The 26,990-nt window shown below is 49.5% G+C and overlaps 2 protein-coding genes across 4 annotated transcripts; both read right to left on the reverse strand.

Moving 5' to 3' along the window:
* Window positions 1–9: 9 nt before the first annotated feature.
* CDKN2D (cyclin dependent kinase inhibitor 2D) lies at window positions 10–2,459 on the reverse strand. 2 transcript variants are annotated; one of them, XM_020902226.2, is made up of 3 exons: window positions 2,340–2,459; window positions 1,908–2,063; window positions 10–939 (listed from the first exon to the last, which is right to left on the reverse strand). In XM_020902226.2, exons 2-3 carry the CDS (start codon window positions 2,046–2,048, stop codon window positions 580–582), a joined length of 501 nt encoding a protein of 166 aa, XP_020757885.1. In that variant the 5' UTR covers window positions 2,049–2,063; window positions 2,340–2,459; the 3' UTR covers window positions 10–579. The 2 variants fall into 2 exon arrangements, with proteins under 2 accessions (XP_020757885.1, XP_070320393.1); XM_070464292.1 differs by lacking the exon at window positions 2,340–2,459 and having other exon boundaries at window positions 1,908–2,323.
* A 1,501-nt stretch (window positions 2,460–3,960) lies between these two features.
* AP1M2 (adaptor related protein complex 1 subunit mu 2) lies at window positions 3,961–16,015 on the reverse strand. 2 transcript variants are annotated; one of them, XM_020902385.2, is made up of 12 exons: window positions 15,893–16,015; window positions 14,475–14,631; window positions 14,212–14,279; window positions 10,867–10,997; window positions 10,632–10,779; window positions 10,400–10,526; window positions 9,576–9,718; window positions 9,424–9,495; window positions 6,704–6,862; window positions 6,027–6,152; window positions 4,908–4,983; window positions 3,961–4,477 (listed from the first exon to the last, which is right to left on the reverse strand). In XM_020902385.2, exons 1-12 carry the CDS (start codon window positions 15,932–15,934, stop codon window positions 4,455–4,457), a joined length of 1,272 nt encoding a protein of 423 aa, XP_020758044.1. In that variant the 5' UTR covers window positions 15,935–16,015; the 3' UTR covers window positions 3,961–4,454. The 2 variants fall into 2 exon arrangements, with proteins under 2 accessions (XP_020758044.1, XP_020758043.1); XM_020902384.2 differs by having other exon boundaries at window positions 9,576–9,724.
* Window positions 16,016–26,990: the final 10,975 nt, after the last annotated feature.

Raw genomic sequence — 26,990 nt, forward strand, 5'->3', positions numbered from 1 at the left:
CCCGCGCTGTGGTCATGCACAAGTCTTAATTTAATGGGTAAAAACATTAAATTACACACACAACAATATTTTCCATAAAGCTTAATAAATAGACTTTTTTAAACGCTGTACAAGGGACTGGAAATGAAGCTTTCAACAAAATATGAATGAACTCATACTACCCTTTTATCGATTTGGAACACTCCCCCCTCCCCCATGCCGGAAAGCAGTGTGCACACTTGAGGTCTCTCTCTGTAAGCCGGACAAGGTCGACAGGTTCCAAGAGCCTTGGAAGAGATGACCTCACTCGAGGGTTGGGGTTTTAAACGCTCTGCCCTTGGGACTCTAGGCGTGTAGGAGACTGAACCGTTTAGGTGGCTGTTGCCTGTAGGAGCCCTTCTCTGCCCAACACACCGAAAGGGGTGAGAAAAAAAAAACGAGAAATGCACGTCAAACACACACACCCCAGAAATCAACACCAACAAGCCACAAACCGGTGCCCCTCGGCAGCGGGCAGGAGGAGCAAAGGGAGAAAGTGTTTCTTCCCTCTTCTGACACAGAACTCAGCTGGGTCCTGCTGCCGGAGTGGGTGGCCCCAGGTCACAGGGGTGCCACCGTGTGCCGCTGCAGTATGTCCATGAGCTCTTGGGCCCCTCGCCCCCGTGCCAGCTCTAGGGGTGTGAGCCCCCTGGCGTCCCTGTGATGGAGATCAGACTCGGCAGCCAGGAAGCTGACCACAGGGGTGTGGCCCTCGCTCACAGCCAGGTGGATGGGGAGCGCCCCGGTGCCATCGGGTGCGTTGACATCGGCGCCGTGCTCCACCAGAACTTTTAGGGTGTCGAGGAATCCAGTGCGGGCTGCATCGTGGGCCGGAGTGGTGCCCGACGCGTCCTGGACATTGGGGCTGGCGCCTTGCTTCAGGAGTTCCAGGGCAATGGTGGGACTGCCGAACATCATGACCTGGTGGGGGTGTGGGGGTAGAGAAGGGTCAGGGAGTCTCCAAAGGAGGAAGTCCGGGAAACGGGTGACTGGAGAGAGAGGACATTCAGGAGTTGGCAATGCCAGATATACGGTTCTCAAGAGAAGGGGAAACTCCGAGGAGCATGAACTTCCAGGCAGCTGTTGAGACCCCAGAGAACAAGATCTCCTGGGAATTAGGACCTTCCAAAAAAGTGGTCACCCCCCGCTTGGCTATAGTCCCCATGGAAGATTTCAAGGAACCTAAGACCCTCCCCCAAGGAACCAGAGACACTTCTCCCCACAGATGGGAAATCATCAGGAAATATGAACCCCACCAGGAAACAGACCTCAGAGAACAGTCCCCTCCAGGAAATGGAGATGGCCAGGGAATTTAAAACCCCTTCTCCAAGGAATTTCCCCCTCCCCATATAGTGGGGATCCTCTCTGATGAAATGGGGTTCCCCTTTTGTAAATGTCCCCAAGGGAACAGGGACTCCCACGTAATCTGTGACTATTCCCTTATTGGTATCCCCCCCCCAATATGCCAATATGAAAACCCCGCAGGAATAGAGATTCTCCCCCACAAGAAACTGGATACCTCTCAGAGAACCCCCAGAAAATGGGTACATCTTGGAAATACGAATTCTTCCTTCCTGAGGTCGAATCGTCCATAGATGCTCCAAGACATTGGAGCCGCCCTCATGAAACTCGGATCCAAAGAAGCTGAACTCTCACTCAGGGAATAAGAACTTCTCCAGGGAAACTGAATCCATCGCAATCAGAGAACAAGGAATCCTCCAAAGATGGAAAGCTCTCCCCTCCCCCAACCTAACCCCATCCACCACCCACCTAAGAAAGGGGACATCAGGGAGCCAAGTCAGCCCAGAGATGCAAGAACAGACCTCAGTCGGCTACCGACGGGAACAAGAGAGAAGAGGGAAGGGGTCTGCGGGCCGGCCCAGGCTCACCTGCAGCGCCGTCTTGCCAAAGCGATTCAGAACGTCTGGGTGCACCAGCTCGCGGTGCAGAAGGCGGCGCACCTCCTGCACGTCTCCTCGGGCCGCCGCCCCGCTCAGCCGGTCGCCGGCGTGGACCTCTTCCAGAAGCATGTCGACCCTGGCGGCCTGTGAAGCCCCCCGCCCCACCCCGCGGCTGTCAGTGCGGGGGAGCCCACGGCGCTGGCCCGAACGGCCCTCCCGCAGCGTCCCCGGCCTGCAACCAGGCTACGGGTCGGACTCTCCTGTCCGGGTCTCGGGCGCGACCCCCGCCCTCCCGGCCGGCTCCTCCCCCTGTCACCCGGTGGGTAGAGAAGGACTAAGAGCCCGGGCCCAACCCTCCGCTAGCCCGCAGGGCCCTGCCCGGCCCCCGCCCCTTGGGGGCCGGGTCTCCCCCCAACTCACCCTCCCTCCTCCTCGACGGGCGGGGTCTGTTCTGAGCCAGCGTCTCCGTCGCTTTGGAGCAAGCCGCTAGGGGGCGGAGCCAGAGCTCTCGCGGTCCCGCCCCCAAACGCCGCGGATTTGTTTTCTTATGAACTTGCTACGTTGTAGCCCAGCCGCGTTGCCCGGCTCCCGACCCTGTAGTGCTCCGCCCTCCTGGCCAGCGAAGCCAATGGCCACGCGTTGCCAGGGAGGCTTTGAGTGCCGGCGTGGGCGGGCCCGCTCCTGATTGGACGAACTGCGGCGACCGGTGGACCGCGGACAATGGCGGGGTTTTCGGTTTTTCAAAAGCGACCGGCGGGCGGGAAAGAGGGCCCGTTTAACTGACCCAGGGGAGAAAGGTCAGGAGCAGGGTAGCGCGGGCTGCTCCGGGACCTCGGCACCTCCGAGGGAAAGGGAGGCAGGGCTGGGACCGCCCAGCTTGGAGTTATGCGGTGCGATATTTGTTAGTTCTTACTGTGCTTAGCGCTTTATTTCATTCATTCACTGTGTGCCGAAGCCGTTCCTGGCGCTGGGGGGCCTGCATTCGAGCTACTAAGTAATTTTAGTGTTAAGCACCGTGAGGAAAATAAAGCATAGATAGGGGGTGAGTGAGAAAGGAATCACGTTTGGCTCAGATTGCACCAGCTCTGGCACAGCAAATGCAAGGGCGTGGAAGAAAGTTCATTCTCCAGCTGCCACGTGGGTGAGCCTGAGAGGCGAGAGTCGCGTCGGAGGCCCTTAACAGAGGCCTTCAACAGCGGGGCCTTCACACATTTACTGACCCCCTACTGTGTACTAGGCACCCCAGTGGAGAGCAAGCCGGGTGCCTCCTGGCTGCTGGATGCTTACCTTTTAGAGCTGGAGACGACAATAAATATTTTCAGAGTGGTAAACACTGTGGAGCTGACAAAACGAGATAAATAATAGTGTCTTGGGAAAAGAAGGCTTTGAAATAGAGTGGTCGGGGATGGCCCCCCTGAGATGGTGACATTTGATTTGAGAACTGAAGGTGAGGGAAGGAGCCATGTGGCTCTTGGGAGAAACAGATGGAGGTGCTACAGATTCAAAGGCCGAGGTGGAAACAAGTCTAGTAAGTCCAGGAAGAGTGAGGTATAGAGGGAGAGAAGGGGGAGGAGGTGAGGGCTGAACAGGCTTGTGGGCTGCGGTGAGCACTTTTACTTTTGAAAAAGAATGGGGGAATTTCCCTGGCGGTCCAGTGGTTAAGACTCCGCGCATCCGCTGCAGGGGGGGTCCAGGTTCAATCCCTGGTCGGGAACTATAGTCCCGCGTGCTGCCCAGAAAGACAAAAATCAGAGCGGAAAACCCTGGGATGCTTCCGTATTGAGGAGCCACGATCTGGTTTAGCAGTTATAGGCGCCCTCTGGTGGCTGTGATGGGAACTGGCTGTCATGAGAAGGGGAACGTGACTGTCATGGGAGAGGGAAGCCCAGAGCCTGGGAGACCAAGGTGGAGGCAATCACGAGGGCTCAGATGAGAGATGACCAGGGCTGAGAATTGGATATATGTTGCCCACTCTTATCCCAGCACTCAAGGGACACCCATGGCATCCCCATCCCCCAGCCAAGAAGTACATAACAGCAGCTAGATTCATCTTTTTAATGTCATCCTAAAACTCAGAAATGGGCCAGCGGAGCCTCTGGGCTCAGCAGCTGTGGAGGAGGGACTCCCCATACCTCCTAAGGCAGGTCACTGCAAGAAGGCACTCATGAGGGGGACTTCAAGCCCCTCTTCTATTTCTTCATATAAAATTGGAGGAAGGGGAGGGGTGAGAGTCTGAGAGCTGGAGACTATCACTCCCAGCCTACCAGTAAGGGAGAAAGGAAGGAGCAAGTCAGGTGCTGGGAGTAACAAACCAGTAATTCAAGGGCTGCACACACACACACACACACACACACACACACACACACACACACCCACACCCACAGACAGACCACAGAAACACACACCCACACCGACACTCACACACACACACACACACACACACACACACACACACCCATCTTCCCTCCTCTAGTGGAGTCTGCAGTTGGGGCCTGGGGAGAAGACAGCCCAGGTTCAAGCCCTCACTTCTCCCTTCTAGCTGGTACGAAGTTGATAATCTGCAGGGAAACAATGAGCAGGGACCATCTCAGAATTGGGGGAAGGAGACAGAAGGACATCACCCCACCCACAACCCATCCCCTTCCCCAGTGCTCATGATCAACCCCACAGGTAGGTAACAGGGCTAAGGATGGGCTTAAACATGGCGACTGTAACCTCAGCAACATGCCTGTTTCCAGGCAATAGATGGGGCTGCTGTGTGTTCAGTTGCTTATCCAAACCCCACCTCCACTCCCCTGGAATTGGCAACTGTGCCCATTTTAAAGATAGGCAGACTGAGACTCGGGAGGGCACACTGACAAAGATAGGGCAGACCTGGGGGCCACGCCTGTCGGTTTTGGAGCCCTCTGGGACAAGATGTTTCAAAGCCTCAGGACCGTCCCCATTCATCTCCTGTCCCTGTCATTTCAGGGAGCTGGGCTGCCTTACCGCCACTCTGGGTGATATAGCGGACCCAGGGCAGGGCCTGGTAACCACTCTTCTCAATGATCTTCATGTATCGGACCTGGAAAGGGATGAAAGGAGGTGACCCAGGATGGGAGAGAGCAGGCTGGGGCCAGGGGAACATAAATAACACAACTTCCGGGAATAAGAAAGCACAGCCTGGGAGGAATGAAGTAACGAGGCTCAGGGCAAAGATGTGACCAGGACAGTGTATGTGTGCGGGGGAGATCAGGTGGTCCAGGACAGTGGGAAAGATGGCACATTCTAAGAGAATTGACAAAATACAGTTGAGGCACAGGGCAAAGTTAGCGGGGAGGGGAAGGGGACCCAGGGTGAGAGCAGAAAAGGCCAACACCGTAAGACTTCCCTGATGGTTCAGTGGTTAAGAATCTGCCTGCCAACACAGGAGACACGGGTTCAATCCCTGATCTGGGAAGATCCCACATGCCCTGGAGCAACAAAACCCATGCGCCGCAACTACTGAGCCTGTGCTCTAGAGCCTAGGAGCCACAATTAGTGAGGCCACGTGCTGCAGCTACTGAAACCTGTGTGCCCTAAAGCCCGTGCTCCACAAGAGCAGCCACCAGTGAGAAGCCCACACACCACAACTAGAGAAAAGTCTGTGTAGCAATGAAGACCCAGCACAGCCAAAAATAAATAAATAAAACCACTTTTGAAAAAAAGAATCTGCCTGCCAATGCAGGGGACATGAGTTTGATCCTTGGTCCAGGAAGATCCTACATGCCAAGGAACAACTAAGCCTGTGTTCTGCAACTACTGAGGCTGCATTCTGCAATTATTAAAACCCTCGGGCTCTAGAGCCCATGCTCTGCAACAAGAGAAGCCACCGCAATTGAAAAAATAGCCCCTACTCACTGCAACTAGAGAAAGCTCATGCACAACAATGAAGACCCAGCACACCCAAAAGTTGAAATCAAAATGTTTGTTTAAAGAAAAAGTAACACTGTTCCAGGAAAAGACAAGAATGATTGTATAGGAGGAGATAAGCCAAGCCAGGGAACGGAGGTGGTCCGAGACAAGAGATGTGAGAAAGGGGGACCCACCAAGGTCAAGGAGAGGAACCACCCTGCCCCCTTCCCTCACCTGGATCCCGGAGACAGTGAAATAGGGGATCTCAAACTTCACCCCAATGGGGGGCCGGCCCTCTACTTCCTCCTTCTCCACGCTGGGGAGGCCAAAGTGGGCGCGCATCAGGTACTCCTTGCCCCCCTGAGGGAACATGAGGGTATCAGACACATTGAGGGCCCTTATACCCCAGACCACTCCTCATGGCAGCCCCCTGGGGGCAGGCTTTGCTCTCAGCCCATTTGACAGACCAGAAAGTAAAGGCTCCTAGCCCAAACTTGCAGATGAAGCTTCTGACAGCAAAGCCTAGTTGGGGGCCTTCTGGTGATCATCTCCCATTTTCCAGGGGCTGATGAACATCGCCCAACCAAGATCCCAAAATGAGACCAAATCCTCCAGCAGCCCAAGGATATGGGCAGCATGATTCTATCTATTTCACAGATGGATACACTGAGGCTTCATGAGGGGAAGTGGAATCCCCAAGGCTGGGTAGCTCAGAGAAGCAAGGGTGAGGAAACTGAACCCAGGGCTGGTTTCCTCAAGACCTAGGACAGGGAGAGCTTAACCATCATCCAGTTTTATCATCTGCAAAGGACAGCCACGTGCATGCGTATGTGGCTCTGATTTATTCTCTGCTTTGCCCTCACTCATCAAGGGCTGGTCCTCCTGTTCCCCGTCCCGTCCCCGGGGCTCACCGGGAAAGACTTGATGCTCCAAATAACCATGTTCTTCTCTGGCACATACTTGGCGCTGCCCACACTGGTCTTGAATCGAGGGGAGTCGGCATCGCTGGGTACGGGCACAGATATCTCTACGCCATTAGCCACCGACTGCTTTTTAAACTGCCCCTTGGCCTGTCGGTGGAGAGAATGTGGGGTGTGAAGAGTGCACTCATGCAAATGGGGACCAAACCCTTTCCACGTGCCATTTCAAGAGCCCAGAAGTGGGGACTACGATACCGTCCATTTTCCAGATGAGGGAACAGAGGCACAGAGAAATCAAGGCATTTCTGTGGAGACACATAGCCAACAAGGGGCAGAGTCACACCCACAAGAGACTCCAGCGGTTCTGCTTTTGGTGCCTTCCATTTGGAAAGTATCATATACCTTTTCTTGCTTCAAAATGTAATCCCTCATTTGAGCAGCTCCTAGGGCAGGCTCACCTTTCAGCCCATTTCACAGACAAGATAATAAAGGCTCCTGGTCAAGACTCACATACTCACACTGGCAAAGTCAGGATGGGACCCTCAGTCTATCAGAATTTTCCTTTTTTTTTTTCCTTTGGCAGTGCTGCAACGTGCAGATCTTAGTTCCCCAGTCTGGGATTGAACCCATGTCCCCAGTAGTGGAAGCTCAGAGTCCTAACCAATAGACCACCAGGGACTTTCCGAGTTTTCAATTGAAAGCTGGCATCTACAGAGCCCCTACCATGTGCAGGGCCCTGTGCCAAGTACTTAACCCTCTCACTAATTCTCTAAAGTAGGAAATTCCAAAGGTCCATTTTACAGATGAAGAAACTGAGGCCCAGAGAGAAAGAGCACGTGGCCTGAGTTGTGTAGCTGGCAGCCGGCACAGCAGAGATTTGACTTGAGCCTGTGTTCTCAATCCTCACATGCTCTCCTCCCAGATAATAAGTTATTATATTATAGCTAGATCCAGATCCATTTTGACACGGGCAAGCTTTTAACACAAGGACTCTAAGTGTCCATGTGCAGTAGCTACCACTATGATAACTGCTCTTACTTAATCATCTGGTGCCAAGGGGTGGGGATATATGAGAGGTAGGATTGGCGCAGAGGACCTGGAGGTAAAACAGGGCAGGGGATGTTCTTTCTGAAAGGCACCACCTTTTTAATATTTATTTTAATTTGGCTGTGCCAGGGCTTAGTTGCAGCATGTGGGATCTAGCTCTCTGACCAGGGATCAAACCCGTCTACACTGGAATTTCAGAGTCTTCACTGGACCACCAGGGGAGCCCCAGGAAGGCACCAGCTTTAGTGGCCCCTTCTCCTTTCCCTGCCTATAGAGACAGGGACATTGGGGAGCACCAAGACCATCCCCCCACCGTGACTGTCCACATCACGAAAGAGTTCCCCGAGACTCTAAGACTGGGGAACAAAGTTAAATCTGAGAACACAGACTCTTGAGCCAGGCAGACCCAAGTTCAACGTGCCCCCTCCCTTCCTAGATGAATGACATCTTAGTTCTTCTGGGCCTCTGTCCCCATCTGTAAACGGGGCTAAGGACTTCCCTGGTGGTCCAGTGGTTAAGACTCTGCACTCCCAATGCACAGGGCACAAGTTAAATCCCTGGTCAGAGAACTAAAATCCAGCATGCAGTATGGCGTGCCCTTCTGTGACCCCCGCCCCAACTTTTTTAATTAAAAAAGAGACTGGGGGAAAGAAAAAATTCTTTTAAGGGAGGGGAGGGACTAATTATATGTTCTGGAGAAGCTCTTGTTTGGGGGACTGGGGACATGCACAGGGCTATCCGTGGCAATGTGAACCGGAGAAGCCAAGAACTGAAGACAACCCATGCAAGACGCAGGACAGAAGATTCTCATTCTACAGTCACCGAGATGGATGCCCTATGCTACAGGTCCTGGGATTCCTCTTAAAAGACAACATTATATGAAGAAGGCAAATTATACAAAAAAATCATACAGCAAGAGTTCACGGATATAAAGGTGAGAGACTGGCAGAATTAAGTATTTGCGGTTACAGATGAGGGTGGCAAAATTACAAACAAAAGCAAAGAAACAATTTACATGAAATTCAAAATTGTGATCACCTGTGGGCAAGGGTGAGGGCAGCCATGACTGGGCAAGGGGCAGGTGGGGGTTCAGAGGTGCTGGTTGAACCAGGCACACTCAATTAAGCTGGTAGTATGATATGATGATATGGTATGACAATGATAACATTGATCTTTAACACACTCAATGGTTTATATACATATATGAATATGTATATATAGGAATTCATATGAATATAAATGTAAATTCATAAATTTAAATGTAAATTTAAATTTATAAAGTAGTATAAATGTATATTTTTAAAGTAAATTAAGTAAGTAAAACAGATCATGTGTCACACGGTGGTGGTTCAGTAATAAGGGAAAAAAAACAGAGCAGAGAAGGGAGGTGGAGAAATCAGGGAAGGCTCCTCTGAGGAGGTGACACTGAAGCAAAGAATTGAAGGAGGTGAGGGAAAGAGCCAGGGGGATGTCTGGGTGGCTGGGGGCAGAGTGCTCCAGGGAGAGGGGACAGTCAGGGACCATGGCATGTTTGAGAACCAGTCAGAAGACCTGTGTGGCTGGAAGGAAGTGATGACTGGGGAGGGAGGTGGGAGATATGGTTAGACTGCTGATGGGGTAGGAGGGGCGATCTGAGCACTGTAATTATTACCCCGGGGGCCCACCTTGACCATGATCTCCACGCGGCTGTGTGAAAATTTCTCAATGACAGATTCAATCCAGATCAGCGGCTTGACCTGCAGACAGAGGAAGAGGGAGTTCTCCAAGGCTCTGGGGTCAACCCTCGCCCCCCGCCAGGGGCTCGACCCTGCCTCACCTGGGTGCTAAGGCGGTAGGACATGAGCTCAAAGTCACCGTCGGGCGGGATGAAGGAGATGGTGCGGTCATTGTCAAAGCGAGAGAGCCGCACACACTGGTGGAATTTCACATCCTCCAGCTCCACAGACTTGTTCTTGCTCCCTGAAACTCAGAGCCGAGTTAGTGGATAACACTGGAACCCAGGGCAGGGTCCTTATCCTTACCTTCCCTGTCTATTGCTATGATCACCCCCATATTACAGATGAAGAAACTGAGGCCCAGTAACTTGCTCGTGGTCACCCAGCTGGCCAGGAACAGAGCTGGGAACCCGAGGGAATCAGGCCCTTGCTATCAGGATGTTATCCTGTGAGTATTAGTCCCTCAGTTGTGTCCGAATCTTTGTGATCCCATAGACTGTAGCCTGCCAGGCTCCTCTCTCCATGGAATTCTCCAGGCAAGAATACTGGAGTGGGTAGCCATTCCCTTCTCCAGGGGATCTTCCCGACCCAAGGATCAAACCCGGGTCTCCTGCATTGCAGGTAGAGTCTTTATTGTCTGAGTCACCAGGGAAGAAAGTAATGCTATTCTGTCTCCTACTCCCACTAGAATGTCAGCTCCGTGAGGGCAGGGATTATTTTTTCTTTTCTGCCCTCTCCTTGGGCCTGGCCCTCAATAATGAAGCAGAGTTGTTTGCATTAAGGCACGAGCAGCTGCAGTACTGGTCAAGACCAGTAGAGGGCAGACGAGCACTATTTCAGAATCGACCGCAGGTCTCTGGGTACCACCCACCGCAAATGAGGCGAGGTCTCAGGCTCCCCCTTGCGCCCCCTTCCAGAAACTTACGGCCAGTGAGCTCGAAGAGTACACGGTCATTGAGGCCCAGCCGCAGCTCTGGCATTCCCGACAGAAACACCTTGAGCTTGATAGTGCCCACGATCTCACTCAGCAGGACACTGCCGTTGGCATTGACCTGAGGATGCAAACACTGGTGATGTGGGAGGCGGTTAACGAGCATAGGGCTCCCTCTCCTGGCCCTTGGCTGTAGCGAGGGTGGGGCAGAGGTGTGGAGGCTCACCAGCAGGTTAACGGACTCTATGACATCGATGAAGACCTCATTCTTCTTGTACTTAATGCCCTCCGAGCGCCAGGACACAGCATTGGTGACGGTGGGTGGCACTCGTGACTTGCCCGTCTCCAGCTTGTTGCCCTGCTGCGTGATGTACCTGGCACAGCCGGCAGGGAGATGAGCAGATAGGCCCAAGGATACTTCCCCGACCCTCCCCAGTTTCTTCCACCCACGGCCCACTCACTCCTGCAGGATTTTGCTGTCTGTGGTCTGTGGGAAGCCGAAGTCCATGAGCTCATCCAGCAGTTCATAGACGATGACAAAGTTGTCCCGGATACTCTCCTCCTCCAGCTCCTTGAAGTATTCGGAGAATACCTGGGGGTGTGAGGAGACCAACACCCACAGAGATGTGGCTGGTGTTGCTCTTGGGCTGGATTCCCACTCATCCAGCCAGCCACCCAATAAGCAACTACTGAGTACCTACTATATACCAGTATCAGTACATTAATGGTGAACAAAGCCAACAAGGTCTCTGCCCTCCTGGAACAGTCATGAGGGGGAATGGACAGGTAGTGGGACTAATATTATCCAACATGTAGAGTGCAATAATGAGGAAAACAAGTGAAGTAGGGACCCAGAGGCAGGGAGGTCCAAGAAGACTTCCTGGAGGAGGGACTGGAAGGACTCAGAATGTTTGGTTTTTTGTGAATCATGGATTGCTGTGTATCTGGTGATGTTAATGGACCCACCTCAGAATAAGGTTTGTTAATGCATGAAATAAAAGATACACACACACGACACAAAAGACAGAATATGGGAATTCTCTGGCACTCCAATGGGTAGGACTCCGTGCTTCCACTGTTGAGGGCCCAGGTTCAGTCCCTGGTTGGGGAACTAAGATCCCACCAGCCAAGCCATGCAGCAAGAGCAAAACAAAAACCAACGAAAATAACCCCATAAGATGGCAAAGGAAAACTGTTACACTACACAGAAATACATCTAAGTTCATGGATTCCTTGAATTCCTTCCAGGGGCCCTTGGGACTTGGGGGACCCCCCCAGATGGGAGCCCCTGGGAATTAATAAGTATCTCCTTAGCAGAGACTCTGTCATGCACCCATCACTGGAAACCCCATCCCTTATCCCTCTCCAGCTTCTCTGGCCTTTTTTCTGTTCCCACCTCAGGACCTTTGCACATGCTGTGCTCACTGCTTAGGATACTCTCCTCACACAGGCTCCATGAGACAGGCCTTAACTCCTTGGTGAAGCCACCACTATCCCTTGACCCCTGTGAGTATCAGGGTGAGACTAGCACCCACCCAGTCACGGTTATCACAATGTCCCCTTGAATATCCTTCATGCCCTTTAACTCCTGAGCACAGGCCAGGACTGTGCCTGCCTTATACACAGCTGTGTGTCCCTCCTCTGCCTAGCAGAGAGGAGACAAATCAATACAGATCTCTTATTTGATGAAAAGTATCCCAAAAATCCCTCTGGGAATTCCCCAGCAGTCCAGTGGTTAGGACTCAACCCTTTCACAGCCAAGAGCGTGAATTCAATCCCTGGTCAGAGAACTAAGATCCTGTAAGCCAGGAGGTGACCAAAAAAAAAAAAAAAAAAAGTACTTTCTCAGCCACTTCTTCAGGGTCAGCCTGCCCTCACCTCTTGGGGGTGTACTATCCTCTGTTTACCAAATAAAATTCTGAGCAGTTAAAAAAAGTACTTTCTCAATCACTGAGAATGGCATATAGTAAGTGCTCAAAAGATTACTATGTGATCATATGATATGACATTAGTAGTAATGCTAGCAATACCAAACCTTTATTAAGCACTTTACTGTATACTAGGCACTGTTTTCAGTGCTCTAGAGGTATGAATTGGATTGAATTATTTTGAATAACAACCCTGAGGCAGGACTAAACCCGGTTTATAGTATTTCTTTTTTTTTTTTTTCGGTTGTACCTTGCAGCAGATGGGATCCTAGTTTCCTGATCAGGGAATTCACGCCCCTTGCAGCAGAAGCATGGGGTCTTAACCACTGGACTGTCTGGATTAAACCCAGCCAGGCTCCAGCAATACATGATCCGAGAACTTCCAGATGTTCGAGCTCGTTTTAGAAAAGGCAGAGGAACCAGAGATCAAATTGCCAACATCTGCTGGATCATCGAAAAAGCAAGAGAGTTCCAGAAAAACCTATTCCTTCTTTATTGACTACGCCAAAGCCTTCGACTGTGTGGATCACAATAAACTGTGGAAAATTCTGAAAGAGATGGGAATACCAGGCCACCTGACCTGCCTCTTGAGAAACCTGTATGCAGGTCAGGAAGCAACAGTTAGAACTGGACATGGAACAACAGACTGGTTCCAAATAGGAAAAGGAGTACGTCAAGGCTGTATATTGTCACCCTGCTTATTTAACTTCTATGCAGAGTACATCACGAGAAACACTGGGCTGGAAGAAGCACAAGCTGGAATCAAGATTGCCGTGAGAAATATCAATAACCTCAGATATGCAGATGACACCACCCTTATGGCAGAAAGTGAAGAGGAACTAAAAAGCCTCTTGATGAAAGTGAAAGAGGAGAGTGAAAAAGTTGGCTTAAAGTTCAACATTCAGAAAACTAAGATCATGGCATCTGGTCCCATCACTTCATGGCAAATAGATGGGGAGACGGTGGAAACAATGTCAGACTTTATTTTTTTGGGCTCCAAAATCACCGCAGATGGTGATTGCAGCCATGAAATTAAAAGACGCTTACTCCTTGGAAGGAAAGTTATGACCAACCTAGATAGCATATTAAAAAGCAGAGACATTACTTTGCCAACAAAGGTCCATCTGGTCAAGGCTATGGTTTTTCCAGTGGTCATGTATGGATGTGAGAATTGGACTGTGAGGAAAGCTGAGCACCGAAAAATTGATGCTTTTGAACTATGGTGTTGGAGAAGACTCTTGAGAGTCCCTTGGACTGCAAGAATATCCAACCAGTCCATCCTAAAGGAGATCAGTCCTGGGTGTTCATTGGAAGGACTGATGCTAAAGCTGAAACTCCAATACTTTGGCCACCTCATGCAAAGACTTGACTCACTGGAAAAGACCCTGAGGCTGAGAGGGATTAGGGGCAGGAGGAGAAGGGGAAGACAGAGGATGAGATGGCTGGATGGCATCATCGATGGACATGAGTTTGAGTAAACTCCGGGAGTTGGTGATGGACAGGGAGGCCTGGCGTGCTGTGATTCATGGGATCGCAAAGAGTCAGACACTACTGAGCAACTGAACTGAGCTGAACTGAGAGGCACAGAGAGAAGAAACTTGTCCAAGGTCACACAGCCAGTAAGCAGCAGAGCTGGGTGTGGAACCCAGTATCCTCGGGTTCAGATTTGAGCAGTACACCGTCTCGGAGACTTCTTTGCTTCCTGCCCCATAGAGAGAGTTGATCCCACAACAGCTGATGAGAACAGAGTGATGGGGCTTTGATGGTGGCACCCCCTGGGAAGTCAGGGAAGGCTTCCTAGGTGGGATGGATCTTGAAAGAGGTGGGCAAGACAGGTGGACGGACAGACGAGGCAGCCAACAGAAGGCCAGAACCTACCTCCACTATCTTGTAGAGGAAGGAATACACCAGGGAGGCGTTGGCGTTCTTCAGTGTGGTGGCCACCACTGCGGCAGCGAGGTTAAGGAAAGGCAGCCTTTTCGAGGGTCCCAGTGGAGCGTAGACCCGGAAACGCCACCTGTCCGCTCCCACTCTCCAACCTGAGCCACGGCTGTGTCGTGCACCTCTCATCCCAGCCCATCATCTCCAGGCCTGAGATGCCACCACCCCAGGCCCCCAGGGACCCATCCGTGGCCGGATACAGTAGAGGTTGCTGTATTTGATCCACAGGAAGTGGACCCGTCCGTGACTCAGTAGTGGGGTCAGCGCACCTTCCTCCTCCCGCTGCATTAGCAGAGGCATGAAGTAATCGATCTCACTCATGGCCACATCACCCTTGTAGTTGCGGCTGATCAGGGGCTGAGGATGAGCAGAGAAGGTCTGGTCATTGCTGGGATCCAGGGACCTCCCCCCCCGGGGGCATCAGAGTGCCAGGTTCTGACCCTACTTTCTGGTTGAGGGGACACAGACAAGGCTCTGCCTATTGGCATGTCAGTTTCCTCCTCTGTAAAATGGGCTCATGATAGCAACAGCCAGAGCGTCTAGAGCCCTCACTGACACCTCAGCCGTGCTCTGCTAAAGCCTGGATGTTTGCTTACTTAGGTCGTTGTCACCACAACCCTGTGAGGTAGGTGGTGTCACCATCTCCATTTTACACATGGAGAAACTGAGGTATGTACCCGGTCCATAGCCTGCGAGGAAGCTGGGAATTGAGCCAAGACGCCCTGGCTCCAGAATTCCTGCTCTTGAGCAAGGTTTCACAGGCACCAAATCAGCGAGGTAGGGGTGGTGAAAGAAAAGAAAGAGGAAAAAAGAAAAGAAATACGATTATATCCATTTATCACTCATAGCGCATATAGCTCTGCCGGGCAGGCAGTAAGTGGTTCATTTTAATAATATTTATGTGAGGAGGTTGTTTAGTCCAGTGTTTAGAACGAAGAGGGTACCCAGCATGTCCTCACACATCTTAGCCCTCACTATGATTATCATCAGGAATATTATTCTCATCACCACCGTTACTATTGCTGGGTTTCCCAGGTGGCATTACTGGTAAAGAACCCACTTGGCAATTCAGGAGACCAAAGAGATGCAGGTTCAATCCCTGGGCCCGGAAGATCTCCTGGCGGAGAGCAAGGCAACCCACCCCAGACAGAACGAGATGAATGGGAGGGGGCGCCAGAAAGAGACGAGGCAGCCCCACAGGGGAAATACGGTCTTCTGCCCTGGCTTTCTTCCCCAAATATCAGTACAGTGGATGATGACGGTGATAGAAATAATAATTTCAATTGATTGAACGCCTACTGTTTGTAGTAGGGCCACTGTACTAAGCAGTATACACTGCATACGGCTGTATTAATTCTTCTTGGGTGGGGACCTCTGTTATTCCCATCTGACAGACAGGGAGACTGAGGCTCAGAGGCGAAGCCCCTTCCTTCAGACACGCCGCTAGTAAACAGTGGAGGTGGGGTTCGACGCCGGAGTCCCAGGAATTGGGGGAGGGGTGTTCCCACGCCCCCAGGGCTTCCCGGAATCTCGCTGCCTGTAAGGAGGGGCCGCACGCTGGGTCCGAGAGGGAGCAACCTCCAGCTGTCGGTCTCCCATTCCCTGCACCCAGCCTCACCTTGCCCTTGACGTCGAGGATGAAGACAGCCGAGGCGGACATGGTGGCGGCTGGCGGACCTGGGGGGTGGGGAGGGAGCGCCGGGAGGCGACGGTGGCGCCGCTTCCTTCTTCCTGCGGAAGCACCCGCGCGCAGGTGAGCACCAGGTGAACGCGTCTTAAAGGGGAGGGCCACCAGGTGAGCGGCGCCGTCGGCCGACGGGAAGACGCTGCGGGGGCGGGGCGGGCGGGGCGGAGCTTAAGATGTGACAAAATGCCCCGCCTCACTTTCCCTCGGCGCTCTGGAGTGAGGATGGGCGGAGACCCCAGACCAACCTGTTCTCCCTCCAAGGAACCGAATATCTGTCCATCCATCCATTCATCCATCCAACCACCCAACCATTCATTCATCCACCCATCCACTCATCTTGTTTCTCCTGTCTCTCTGACACTCACGTCCGCCCCAGTAGAGCAGGGACTTAGTCCTTTTCATGTCTGTGTCCCCAGGGCCCAGTGCTGGGTGCTCAATGTGTGTGTAATTTATTAATTAATACATGCCATAAATATTTGCTAATTAATTTATTCTTCCGTTCAGTGACAAGAACTATGAGTTACACTCTCATCAGGAAAAACGTCCCTGCTTTTTTTTTTTTTTTTGGTGGGCCAAGTGGGGTCTTAATTCCCTAACCAGAAATCGAACCCATTCCCCCTGCAGTGGAAGCACAGAGGTTTAACCACTGGGCCGCCAGGGAATTCCCCAAGTAGTTTTTTGTTTGTTTGTTTGTTTGTTTTTTTCCCAAGTAGTTTTTATTGTTATTCCTAATGTTATTCTTTCAAAACTTTTTTTAAGCTTGAAAATTTTTATACAGTTTCTAAAGGTCACACTCCCTGGTGGTTCAAACGGTAAAGAATCTGCCTGCAGTGTGTGAGACCCGGGTTCGATCCATGGGTCGAGAAGATCCCCTGGAGAAGGGAGTGACAACCGACTCCAGTATCTTGCCTGGAGGATCCCATGGACAGGGGAACCTGGTGGGCTACAGTCCATAGGGTCGCAAAGAGTCAGACAGGACTGAGCAACTAACACTTTCACTCCATTTACAGTTATTGCAAAATATTGGCTATATTTCCTGTGTTGTACAATATATCCTTGTGACTTATCTTGCACCTAATGGTTTATGGCTCCCCTTTCACCCTATGTTGCCCCTCCTCTCCCCACTGGTAACCACTAGTTCATTCTCTATATCTGTGAGTCTGCTTCGTTTTTTGTTATATTCATTAATTTGTTGTATTTTTCAGATTATACATATAAGTGATATTATACAGTATTTGTCTTTCTCTGTCTGACTTCTTTCACTTAGCATAATGCCCTCCAAGTCCATACATGTTGCTGCAAATGGCAACATTTCATTCTTTTTTTACTGCTAAATAGTATTCCATTTTGTATATATCACATCTTCTGTATTCATTCATCTGTTGATGGACACTCTAATGTTATTATTTTAAAAAATTTATTTATTTATTTATTTTGGCTGTGTTGCAAAGCATGCGGGATCTTAGGTCCCTGATCAAGGATTGAACTTTCAGCCCCTGCATTGGAAGTGCAGAGTCATAACCACTGGACTGCCAGGGAAGTCCCTAATGTTTTTCTTTCTAAAAATTTTTATTTTATTGAAATATAGTTGATTACAACTTTGTGTTAATTTCTGCTGTAGAGCAAAGTAATTCAGTTTTATGTTATATATATTCAGGCTATATATATTCTTTTTCATATACTTTCTATTATGGTTTATCATAGGGTATTGAATATAGCTCCCTCTGCTACACAGTAGGAAGTTGTCATTTATCCATTCTAAATATAATAGTTTGCTTCTGGTAATCCCTAACTCCCACTACTTCCTCTCCCTCCGCTTCTTCCCCTTGGCAACCGCAACACCATTCTCTACGTGAGTCTGTTTCTGTTTCATGTTTATTTATGTTGTATTTTAGCTTCCACATATAAGTGATATCATATGCCATTTGTCTTTCACTATCTGACTTACTTCATCTAATATGATAATCTCTAGGCCAATCCATGTTGCCACAAATGGCATTATTTTATATACTTTTTATGGGTGAGTAGTATTCCATTGGGGAGAAGGCAATGGCACCCTGCTCCAGTACTCTTGCCTGGAAAATCCCGTGGACGGAGGAGCCTTGTAAGCTGCAGTCCATGGGGTTGCAAAGAGTCGGACACGACTGAGCGACTTCACTTTCACTTTTCACTTTCATGCATTGGAGAAGGAAATGGCAACCCACTCCAGTGTTCTTGCCTGGAGAATCCCAGGGACGGGGGAGCCTGGTGGGCTGCCATCTATGGGGTCGCACAGAGTCGGACACGACTGAAGTGACTTAGCAACAGCAGTATTCCATTGTACATATGGACCACATCTTTTCTATCCCCTATTGTTACTCTTATTCATTCCAAAATATTTGTAAGCTCCTACTATGTGACATTAAGATACTGATAGCATGCTGCAGTCCATAGGGTCACGAAGAGTCAGACTTGACTAAGCGCCTGAACAACAACAGCAAAATGTTGAAAAGATAAATGGTCATCATTAGTATGACTATAATTGTTATATTATTCACTCAACCGACATTTATTGAGCACTTACTATGTGCTGGACTGGACATATGGAAGCTGCTTTCATTATGGTGATAATGGTTCACTCAGTGAGTGAATATTTATGGAGTGGAGAATTCCATGGACTGGCCATGGGCTGCAAAGAGTCAGACACAACTGAGTGACTTTCACTTCATCTGTGGCACTAGGTGAGCAGACAAAGCCTCTCCACTGCTCTCTATCTAGGAAAAGCAAGAGCTGCACAACTTGAAAACAAAACAAAACAAAACAGGTGATCCCTGGGACTCCCTGGTGGTTCACTGGTTAAGACTTTGTGCTTTATTGCCAAAGGCCTAGGTTTGATCCCTGGTCAGGGAACTAGGATCCCACAAGCTGCATGATGCAGCCAAAAAAAAGTGATTCCTGATGAGAATGGGTACCCTTAAAACAAGGAGTTGGCATGTGTTTGTGTGTGTTGGAGAACGGATGGGGGACTGTGTGATGAGGAGATCAGAGAAGGAGCTGACATATGAGAAAGGTCTGAGGGTCTGAGGGTAAATGGTGACATGAAAAGATCACATTACTGGCAGCAACTATTTGCCAAGCGCTCAAGTGTGTTAAGGGTTTCATGGGCTTCCCATCCCTACATTTCCAGAATGATCTTAAGAGCAGGGGGAACCCAAGAGAAAGTCCTATTGAAGAGCCTGGCACAAAGCTAGTGCTAATATTGTTTCTGTTGGTGGTGGTGCTGTGTGTGCATGTGAGGGCATGAGTTCTGGAGCCTGCCACTTGGGCTCTCCTGCTGGGTATGCGAGCAGCCAGCTGAGTGGCCTCAGGCACCTGGCTTCCCCTCCCTGGATTTCGGTTTGCACATCTGTGAAATGTGGTTAAAGCTGTACTTTCCACAGGAACCTACTGGATAACACAGGGAAATTTATTCAATATTTTGTAGTAATCGACAAGGGGAAAGAATCTGAAATTATATATATATACATACATATATATAAAATGACTGAATCACTGTGCTATACACCTGAAACTAACATGATATTTGAAATCAACTATACTTCTATCAACACACACACAAATACATAAAAAAAGAGAAAAAAATAGGGAGGGTTAAATCAGAAACTTGGGATTAACATACACACTACTATAGATAAAATAGGTAACCAACAAGGACCTACTGGATAGCACAGGGAAGTTTCTTCAAAATAAATGTATGGGTATATATATATAATGACTGAATTACTGTGCTGGACACCTGAAACTAACATGATATTGTAAATCAACTATACTTCAATTAAAACACACACAAATAAAATAAGTAAAAAATAGAGAAAAAAATAGGGAGGGATAAATCAGGAACTTGGGATTAACATACACACACTACTATATATAAAATAGAAAACCAACAATCAGTTCTACTGATTAACACAGGAAACTTTACTCAATATTCTGTGATAACCTACGTGAGAAATAAATCTGAAAAAAATTGAATATGTATATGAACAACTGAATCACTTTGTTGTATACCTGAAACTAACACAATATTGTAAATCAACTATACACCAATAAAATTTTTAAAAGTCTTGAAAAGAAGAGGACAAAAAGAAAAAATAAAACACAATAAAAAAACCACAGTAAAAAAAAATGCTTTTTACTAAGAAGATTAGAGTGCAACTCGCCTGAGTGATGACATGCAACATGATGCTTGGAACTGTGCCTAGGATACAGCCAACACTCAGTGTCATGTTATTATCATCTATTATTTGCTGTTATTACTGTTTACTGTATGGCAGGTAAGGGGGTAAAGGGTACAGGGCCTGGGTTTGAATCCTGACTCTGTCGTTGGCTGGGCTAGTAATGGCACCTCTTGTGTCTCAGTCTCCCCTTTTTTTAAATGGGTATAAAAGGCATAGTACTGCTTCCTCAGGCGGCACAGCACGGAGATACAGGGCATAACTCCACGCCCGGCACACCACCTATGCTACCCCCGCTCATCAGCTATTGCAGACCCTGGGTTCCACCCCAGGATGGCTGGTAGGGAAGGTGAGGCTGGGGGTGAGGAGGAGAAGGAAAATAAATCTCAGGCTGGCTGGAGTGATCTTGCTCTACAGAGAGTCCCTTGGACAGCAAGGAGATCAAACCAGTCCGTCCTAAAGGAAATCAACCTGAATATTCTTTGGAAGGACTGATCCTGAAGCTGAAGCTTCAATACTTTGGCCACCTGATGTGAAGAGCTGACTCATGAGAAAAACCCTGATGCAGGAGGAGAAGGGGGCGACAGATGATGAGGTGGTTGGATGGCATCACCGGCTCAACGGACATGAGACTGAGCAAACTCGGGAGACAGAGAAGGACAGGGAAGCCTGGTGTGCTGCCGTCCCGCGGGTGGCAAAGAGCAGGACGCGGCCGAGCAGCCGAACGCCCAGAGGGAAGGAGAGTCCTGCAAGGCCACAAGGGGGCGACATTCAACTCTCCCAGGCGTAGTGCTTCCTTCGCCAAACCCAGCCCCTGGGCTTTAGGAAGCCCTGAGGTTGGGGTGAGCGTCCCCAAAGGGGCCTTGAGGAAGGGAGGAGAGAGGACAGCCGCCGTCAGAGCCACCCACTGCTTCTGGCGTCATTCGCGGAGCACCAGTCTTCATGTCCCCTCACAGAGAAAGAAGCAGAGGCACAGAGAGTTGAAGCCACTTGCCCGAGGCCACACAAGAGTTGAGCCAGAATCTGAACCTGAGTTGCGGAGTTTGAGAGCCGAGTCCCAGTCCTCATCCAATGGCTCTGTGATGTGTGACAGTCACAAGCATTACTGTTACTAACAATAGCTAACCCCTATGTGGCGCTCACTTTACCCAGGGGCGGGATTCCTCTATGACTCAGTCAGTAAAGAATCTGCCTGCAATGCAGGAGGCATGGGAGTGCAGGTTGATCCCTGGGTGGGGAAGATTCCCCTGGAGGAGGAAATAGCAAGTCACTCCAGTATTCATGCCTGGAAAATCACAGGGACAGAGGAGCCTGGTGGGCTACAGCCCATAGGGTCACGAAGAGTCAGACACACCTGAGAGGGTAAGCACACGGGCATGCACAGCCCGGGGCTCCCCTAAAAGTCTCCCAAGTGGGAGGTAATGTTTTGAGTTCAGGAACCTGGGGTTGCCATTTGACAGATAAGAAAACCGAGGCTGAGGCAGAGTGAATGACTTGTCCAAAAGTCACCCCAGCCAGCAGAGACAGAACTGGAAATTCTGCTCTTGCAGAGGCCCAAGGTTTTATGTCGCCTCTGCTCAAAAGAAAGGTGTCTTTTCTGTACCTGATAGGGCCAGAGAAAAGGGACACAGAGTGCATCCGTGCTGTCACTCAATCTTCCCGGCCTAGGGCTTGAACCTGCATCTCTTGAGTCTCCTACATTGGCGGGCAGGTTCTCTACCACTAGCACCACCTGGGAAGCCAAGGGGACAAAGTAGATGATTAAATAGTTAATCCCGCTGGAGGATTATAAACAGAAAAATATGGGAGACTCCTGTAAACTAATGATTACTCAAAAAATCAGGTTTGCTTAACCACCAAGTCAAGTGGGCTTGCTTAGCAGCAAAATTCGCTTATGCAACAGAAGGACGACACATGTCCACAAACAATAAAACAATGGTGGCATGAGGCCCACATCCTGCCCAGTGGGCTCAGTAAGTTAGTGATCCCTAGGACATGCTCTCTGCACAAATAAACAGTAATTTGTGGACCTAGCTTGACCTGTCTTTGTGTGCGTGCTCAGTCATCAGTCGTGTCCAACTCTTCGGGACCCATGGACTGGAGCCAGCCAGGATCCTCTGTCCATGGGATTCTCCAGTCAACAATACTGGGATGGGTAGCCATTCCTCTTCCAGGGGATCTTCCCAACCCGGGGATTGAATCTCTTACATCTCCTGCACTGGCAGAAGGATTCTTTACCCCTGAGCTACCTGGGAAGCCCGACTTGACCGTGTAGGGACAAAAAAACTCCCCTGCTCAACCTGAAGGAGGAACTGATGATAGAAGCATGACATTTACTCAAGAAAGACAAGGAAATTCTTCTCCATGTCCCCGCTTTTCCTTTGATTATAAAACTGTAGCCCAGTAAGTTCTCAGGGCATGGCACCCCCTCACCCACCTGCTTGTAAACCTCACAAGTATCCTACTCTAATAAATCCCTAATCTATCACTTTGCCGCTCGCTGAATTCTTTCTGTGCTGAGACATAAAGGACCACGGTAGGAGAGCTCTTCGGAGTCCCCCCTACCCCAAAACCACACCGATCGCTTTCACTCCTAGCAGCCCTTTGCTCCAGTGTTCTTGCCAGGAAAATCCCACGGACAGAGGAGCCTGGAGAGACACAGTCCATGGGGTCACAAAGAGTTGGACACGCCTGAAGCAACAGAGCACACAGCCCCTTGCTCAGAAGGTGACCTTGGTAGGCTGAGGACTTGTCAGGCCCTCACCCCAGCCCGGCATCACCGAACCTTGCAAGGGCCCTTCTCCTAGGGCCCTCGGATGTTTTCAGGCAATAAACAGAACCCAGAAGCCTGAGCCCAGCGCCCTGGAATCTGAAACTCAAGGTCTGTTTGGCTGAAAAATTCATGAGCCCGAAAGCCTCAGTGGAGTCAGAGAACAGAGCAGCTCTGTTTCCCGAACCAGCCTGCAGCAGCTGCAAACTCCGCTGTGCCCAGAGCCTGGGGCCCTGCCCCAGTTCCTTCTAAAAGCCTACCGGGATCCTGCCGCTTAGTTGTTCAGTCACTAATTTGTGTCTGACTCTTTGTGACCCCATGGATAGCAGCACGCTAGGCTCCTCTGTCCTCCACTATCTCCTGGAGTTTGCTCAGTCTCATGTCCATTGAGTCTGTGATGCCATCCATCCATCTCATCCTCTGTCACCCCCTTCTCCTCCTGCCTTCAATCTTTCCCAGCATCAGGATCTTTCCAATGATCGGCTTTTCACATCAGGTGGCCAAAGTATTGGAGCTTCAGCTTCAGGACCACTCCTTCCAATGAATATTCAGGGTTGATTTCCTTTAGGACTGACTGGTTTAATCTCCTTGCTGTCCAAGGGACTCTCTAGAGTCTTCTCCAGCACCACAGTTTAAAAGCATCAATTTTTTGGTGCTCAACTTTCTTTATGGTCCAACTCTCACATCCATACATGACTACTGGGAAAACCATAGCTTTAGCTACGCAGATCTTTGTCAGCATAGTGATGTCTCTCATTTTTAGGTCTGTCGTAGCAGTATCCAGTCACCCCCTTAACTCCTTATCCACAGCACTAAAGGGATCTCCCTGATACAGCTTCTTTGGCCCTCCCGCACCCTCGCATCAGCCATGGCTCCCCATTGCCCTCAAGCTGTCCTGTGTGGCAAGATTTGACCCCTGTTGACCTCTCCCAGAAAGCATGCTTGAACTCACAGACTCAGAAACACTGACGTCCTTAATTTCATTTCCCCTCTTTCTCTTCCTCTAGCCCATGACAGCTTAATGCATGATGCCTACCCATCTTGCTTTCTCCACTTGGTTCTCACTCAGCTCTTAGGTCTTCTCTTCAGAAGCCCTTCCTGACCTTCTCCCCCAACCCCATCTAGGTCAGGTTCCTCCCTTGCACTTTTCCAAGTCTCCTGTGACTCTCCCAGCGTAGCTGTGTCACACTGTATTCTTAAAAATCTGTTTAAAAACTTTTATTGTGGGGCTTCCCTGGTAGCTCGGTGGTAAAGAATCCACCTGCCAATGCAGGAGATGTGGGTTCCATCCCTGATTCAGGAAGACCCCACATGTGAAGAGCAACTGAACCAGCATGCCAGGGCTATTGAGCCTGTGCTCCAGAGTCCGGAGCTGTAAGAACCCGCACAATGAGAAGCCCCATGTGCGAAACAAGAGCAAACCCCCGCTTGCCACAAGCCCACGCAGCCAAAATAAATCAGTAAATAAATGAAATTATAAAAAAAAATTCTATGGTGGTTTTATATATGTATATATCTCACATAAAATCTCATACCTTCTGATTCCACCTACAGGCTGTCCCAAGAGAAGTCAAATTCCTAGAGACAGAAAGTAGAATGGTGAGTGCCAGGGACGGCTGAAGGGGGTGGGGAATTATTGCTTATGGGGTTGGGTCGGGGCGGGGGGTAGAGTTTCCAGTTCAAAAAAGGAAAAAAGAGTTCAGGAAATGGATGGCGGTGATGTTGTTGCAACATGTGAATATACTTAATCCCACTGGACTGGACACTTCAAATGATAGATCAGGAAAAAATCCCTTTTGCCTCCTCCTTCCCATCCTGATCCTTCTGATAACCTCTATCTTGTTGAAATTTCTATCTGTTATTACCTGCACATGTATCTGTTTGAGGTATCTCTGTCTCTTTCTCCACATACCATATACCATACTAAAACTCACATACCGTACTAAAATCCACATACCATACTAAAAACAACTTGGTATTTATGCTCTCTGATAGCACCTGAAACCCTCCCCAATACTCTGCAGGGTTACAGCTGAGGGGTGTGGAGTGTGTGGACTGAAATTCTTGTTCAGCTCAGGGCTCACTAACTTTGTGTCTGTGGGTAAATCGCTTACCCTCTCTGTGTCATTTTCTGCAACTGGAAAATGATTGCAAGGAGTAACAAAACACTTCATAAACAGATTAACCTCTCTCTGTCACTTTTCCACCAGGCTTCCCTGATGGCTTAGATGGTAAGACGTCCTCCTGCCACGTGGGAGACCCGGGTTCGACCCCTGAGTCGGGAAGATCCCCTGCAGAAGGAAATGGCAACCCACTCCCGTACTCTTACCTGTAAAATCCCATGGAAAGAGGAGCCTGGTAGGTTACAGTCCATGGGATCGCAAAGAGTCAGACCTGACTGAGCAACTTCACATGGTCACTTTCCCCAACTGGAAAAAGGTGATAAAGATTTCATGCACATAATACCATGCCTGATACTAAGTGCCACTCTTGTACTAATCTACAGGGCCACCTCCTTCTTTCTTAAACTGCTGAGATATTTTCCACTTTTATAATTTGACATCTATTAAGAAAGGGCAAATGTCAAGTAACTGTGAAGAGCTGAACCCACCTGGTAAACCGCAGTCCTGTTTCTGACTCCCCAGGAAGTCACCCTTTGACCCTTTCTGCCAGTCACTAACAACCACGAAGGCCACCTCTGGTCCCTATTCTGTAGCCATAGGTCAATTAGCTGTGCCTGTTCTAGGACTTCATAGCAAAGTCTCTGGCCTTTTTCACTGTGGCATAATGGTTTTATATATGTGTGTGCGTGTATTATGTATATATACAATTTTATTCATCTATTTATTTTTGGTTGTTCTGGGTCTTTGCTGCGCAGACTTTTCTCTAGTTGTGGCAAGCAGGAGCCACTCCCCAGCTGTGGTGCATGAGTTTCTCTTTGTGGCAGCTTCTCTTGTTGTGGAGCGCAGGCTCTAGGCACACAGGCTGCAGCAATTGGGGCACATGAGCTCATGTGGCTCCCCAGCTCTAGAACACAGGCTCCGTAGTTGAGGCACACAGGCTTTGTTGCTTCACAGCTTGTGAGATATTCCCTGGCCAGAGATTGAACCTGTGTCTCTTGCATTGGCAGGCAATTTCTTTACCACTGAGCCACCAGGAAAGCCCCTCTCCCCTGCCCTTTTTAAAAAATTCATTCTTGCTGTTGCACTTTCCAATAATAATTCATTCCTTTGTCTTGCTGAGGAGTCTTCTGTGGTATGGACCACTGGGTTGCTTTAAGCTAGGGGCCGTTATGAATAAAGCTGTTACAGGGCTGCGGTGAACATTTGCATACACAGTTTTGCAGGTCTAGTCTTTCTTTTGTTAGTGGTTTCAGTTTTCTTTTTCTTGGGTAAATACTTAGGAGTAGAATGTGTGGATCATACTGTAGGTGCTTATTTATAAGAAACCACCAGGTCTCTTCCCAAGTGGTTGTGCCATTTTACGCCCCCACCAGTAGTGTAGGAGAGCCACCATTTGCTTCAGATACTCACCAACACTTGGTACCTACCGTCTGTCTTTTGAGTTTTAGCTATTCTGGTGGGTGTGTAGTTGTGTGTTATCAAGTTTTAATTTGCATTTCCCTGATGACCTCTTTCCTTTTTTTTTTTTTGCTGCTTTTTTTTTTAGATCTATTTATTTATTTTTGACTGTGCTGGTTTGCTGCTGCTGCATGCAGCCTTTCTCTAGTTGCCCCACACAGGCTTCACACGAGGTGGATTCTCTTGTTGCAGAGCACGGGCTCTCGATGTTCAGGCCTCAGCAGTTGCAGCGTGTGGGCTCAGTATAGTTGTGGTTCCAGGGCTCTAGAGCACTGGCTCAGTAGTTGTGCACGGGATTAGCTGCTCCACAACATGTGGGACCTTCCAGGACCAGGGATTGAACTGGGTGTCCCTTGCATTGCCAGGTGAATTCTCAACCACTTGAGCCACCAGGGAAGCCCTGGTTGTTTTTATCCGTTTAATGCTGTCCACTTCTGTGAGTGCACCATTGGGTTGCATGCTCT

This window comes from Odocoileus virginianus, chromosome 3 (genome assembly GCF_023699985.2).
Source record: "Odocoileus virginianus isolate 20LAN1187 ecotype Illinois chromosome 3, Ovbor_1.2, whole genome shotgun sequence".
NCBI lineage: Eukaryota > Metazoa > Chordata > Mammalia > Artiodactyla > Cervidae > Odocoileus > Odocoileus virginianus.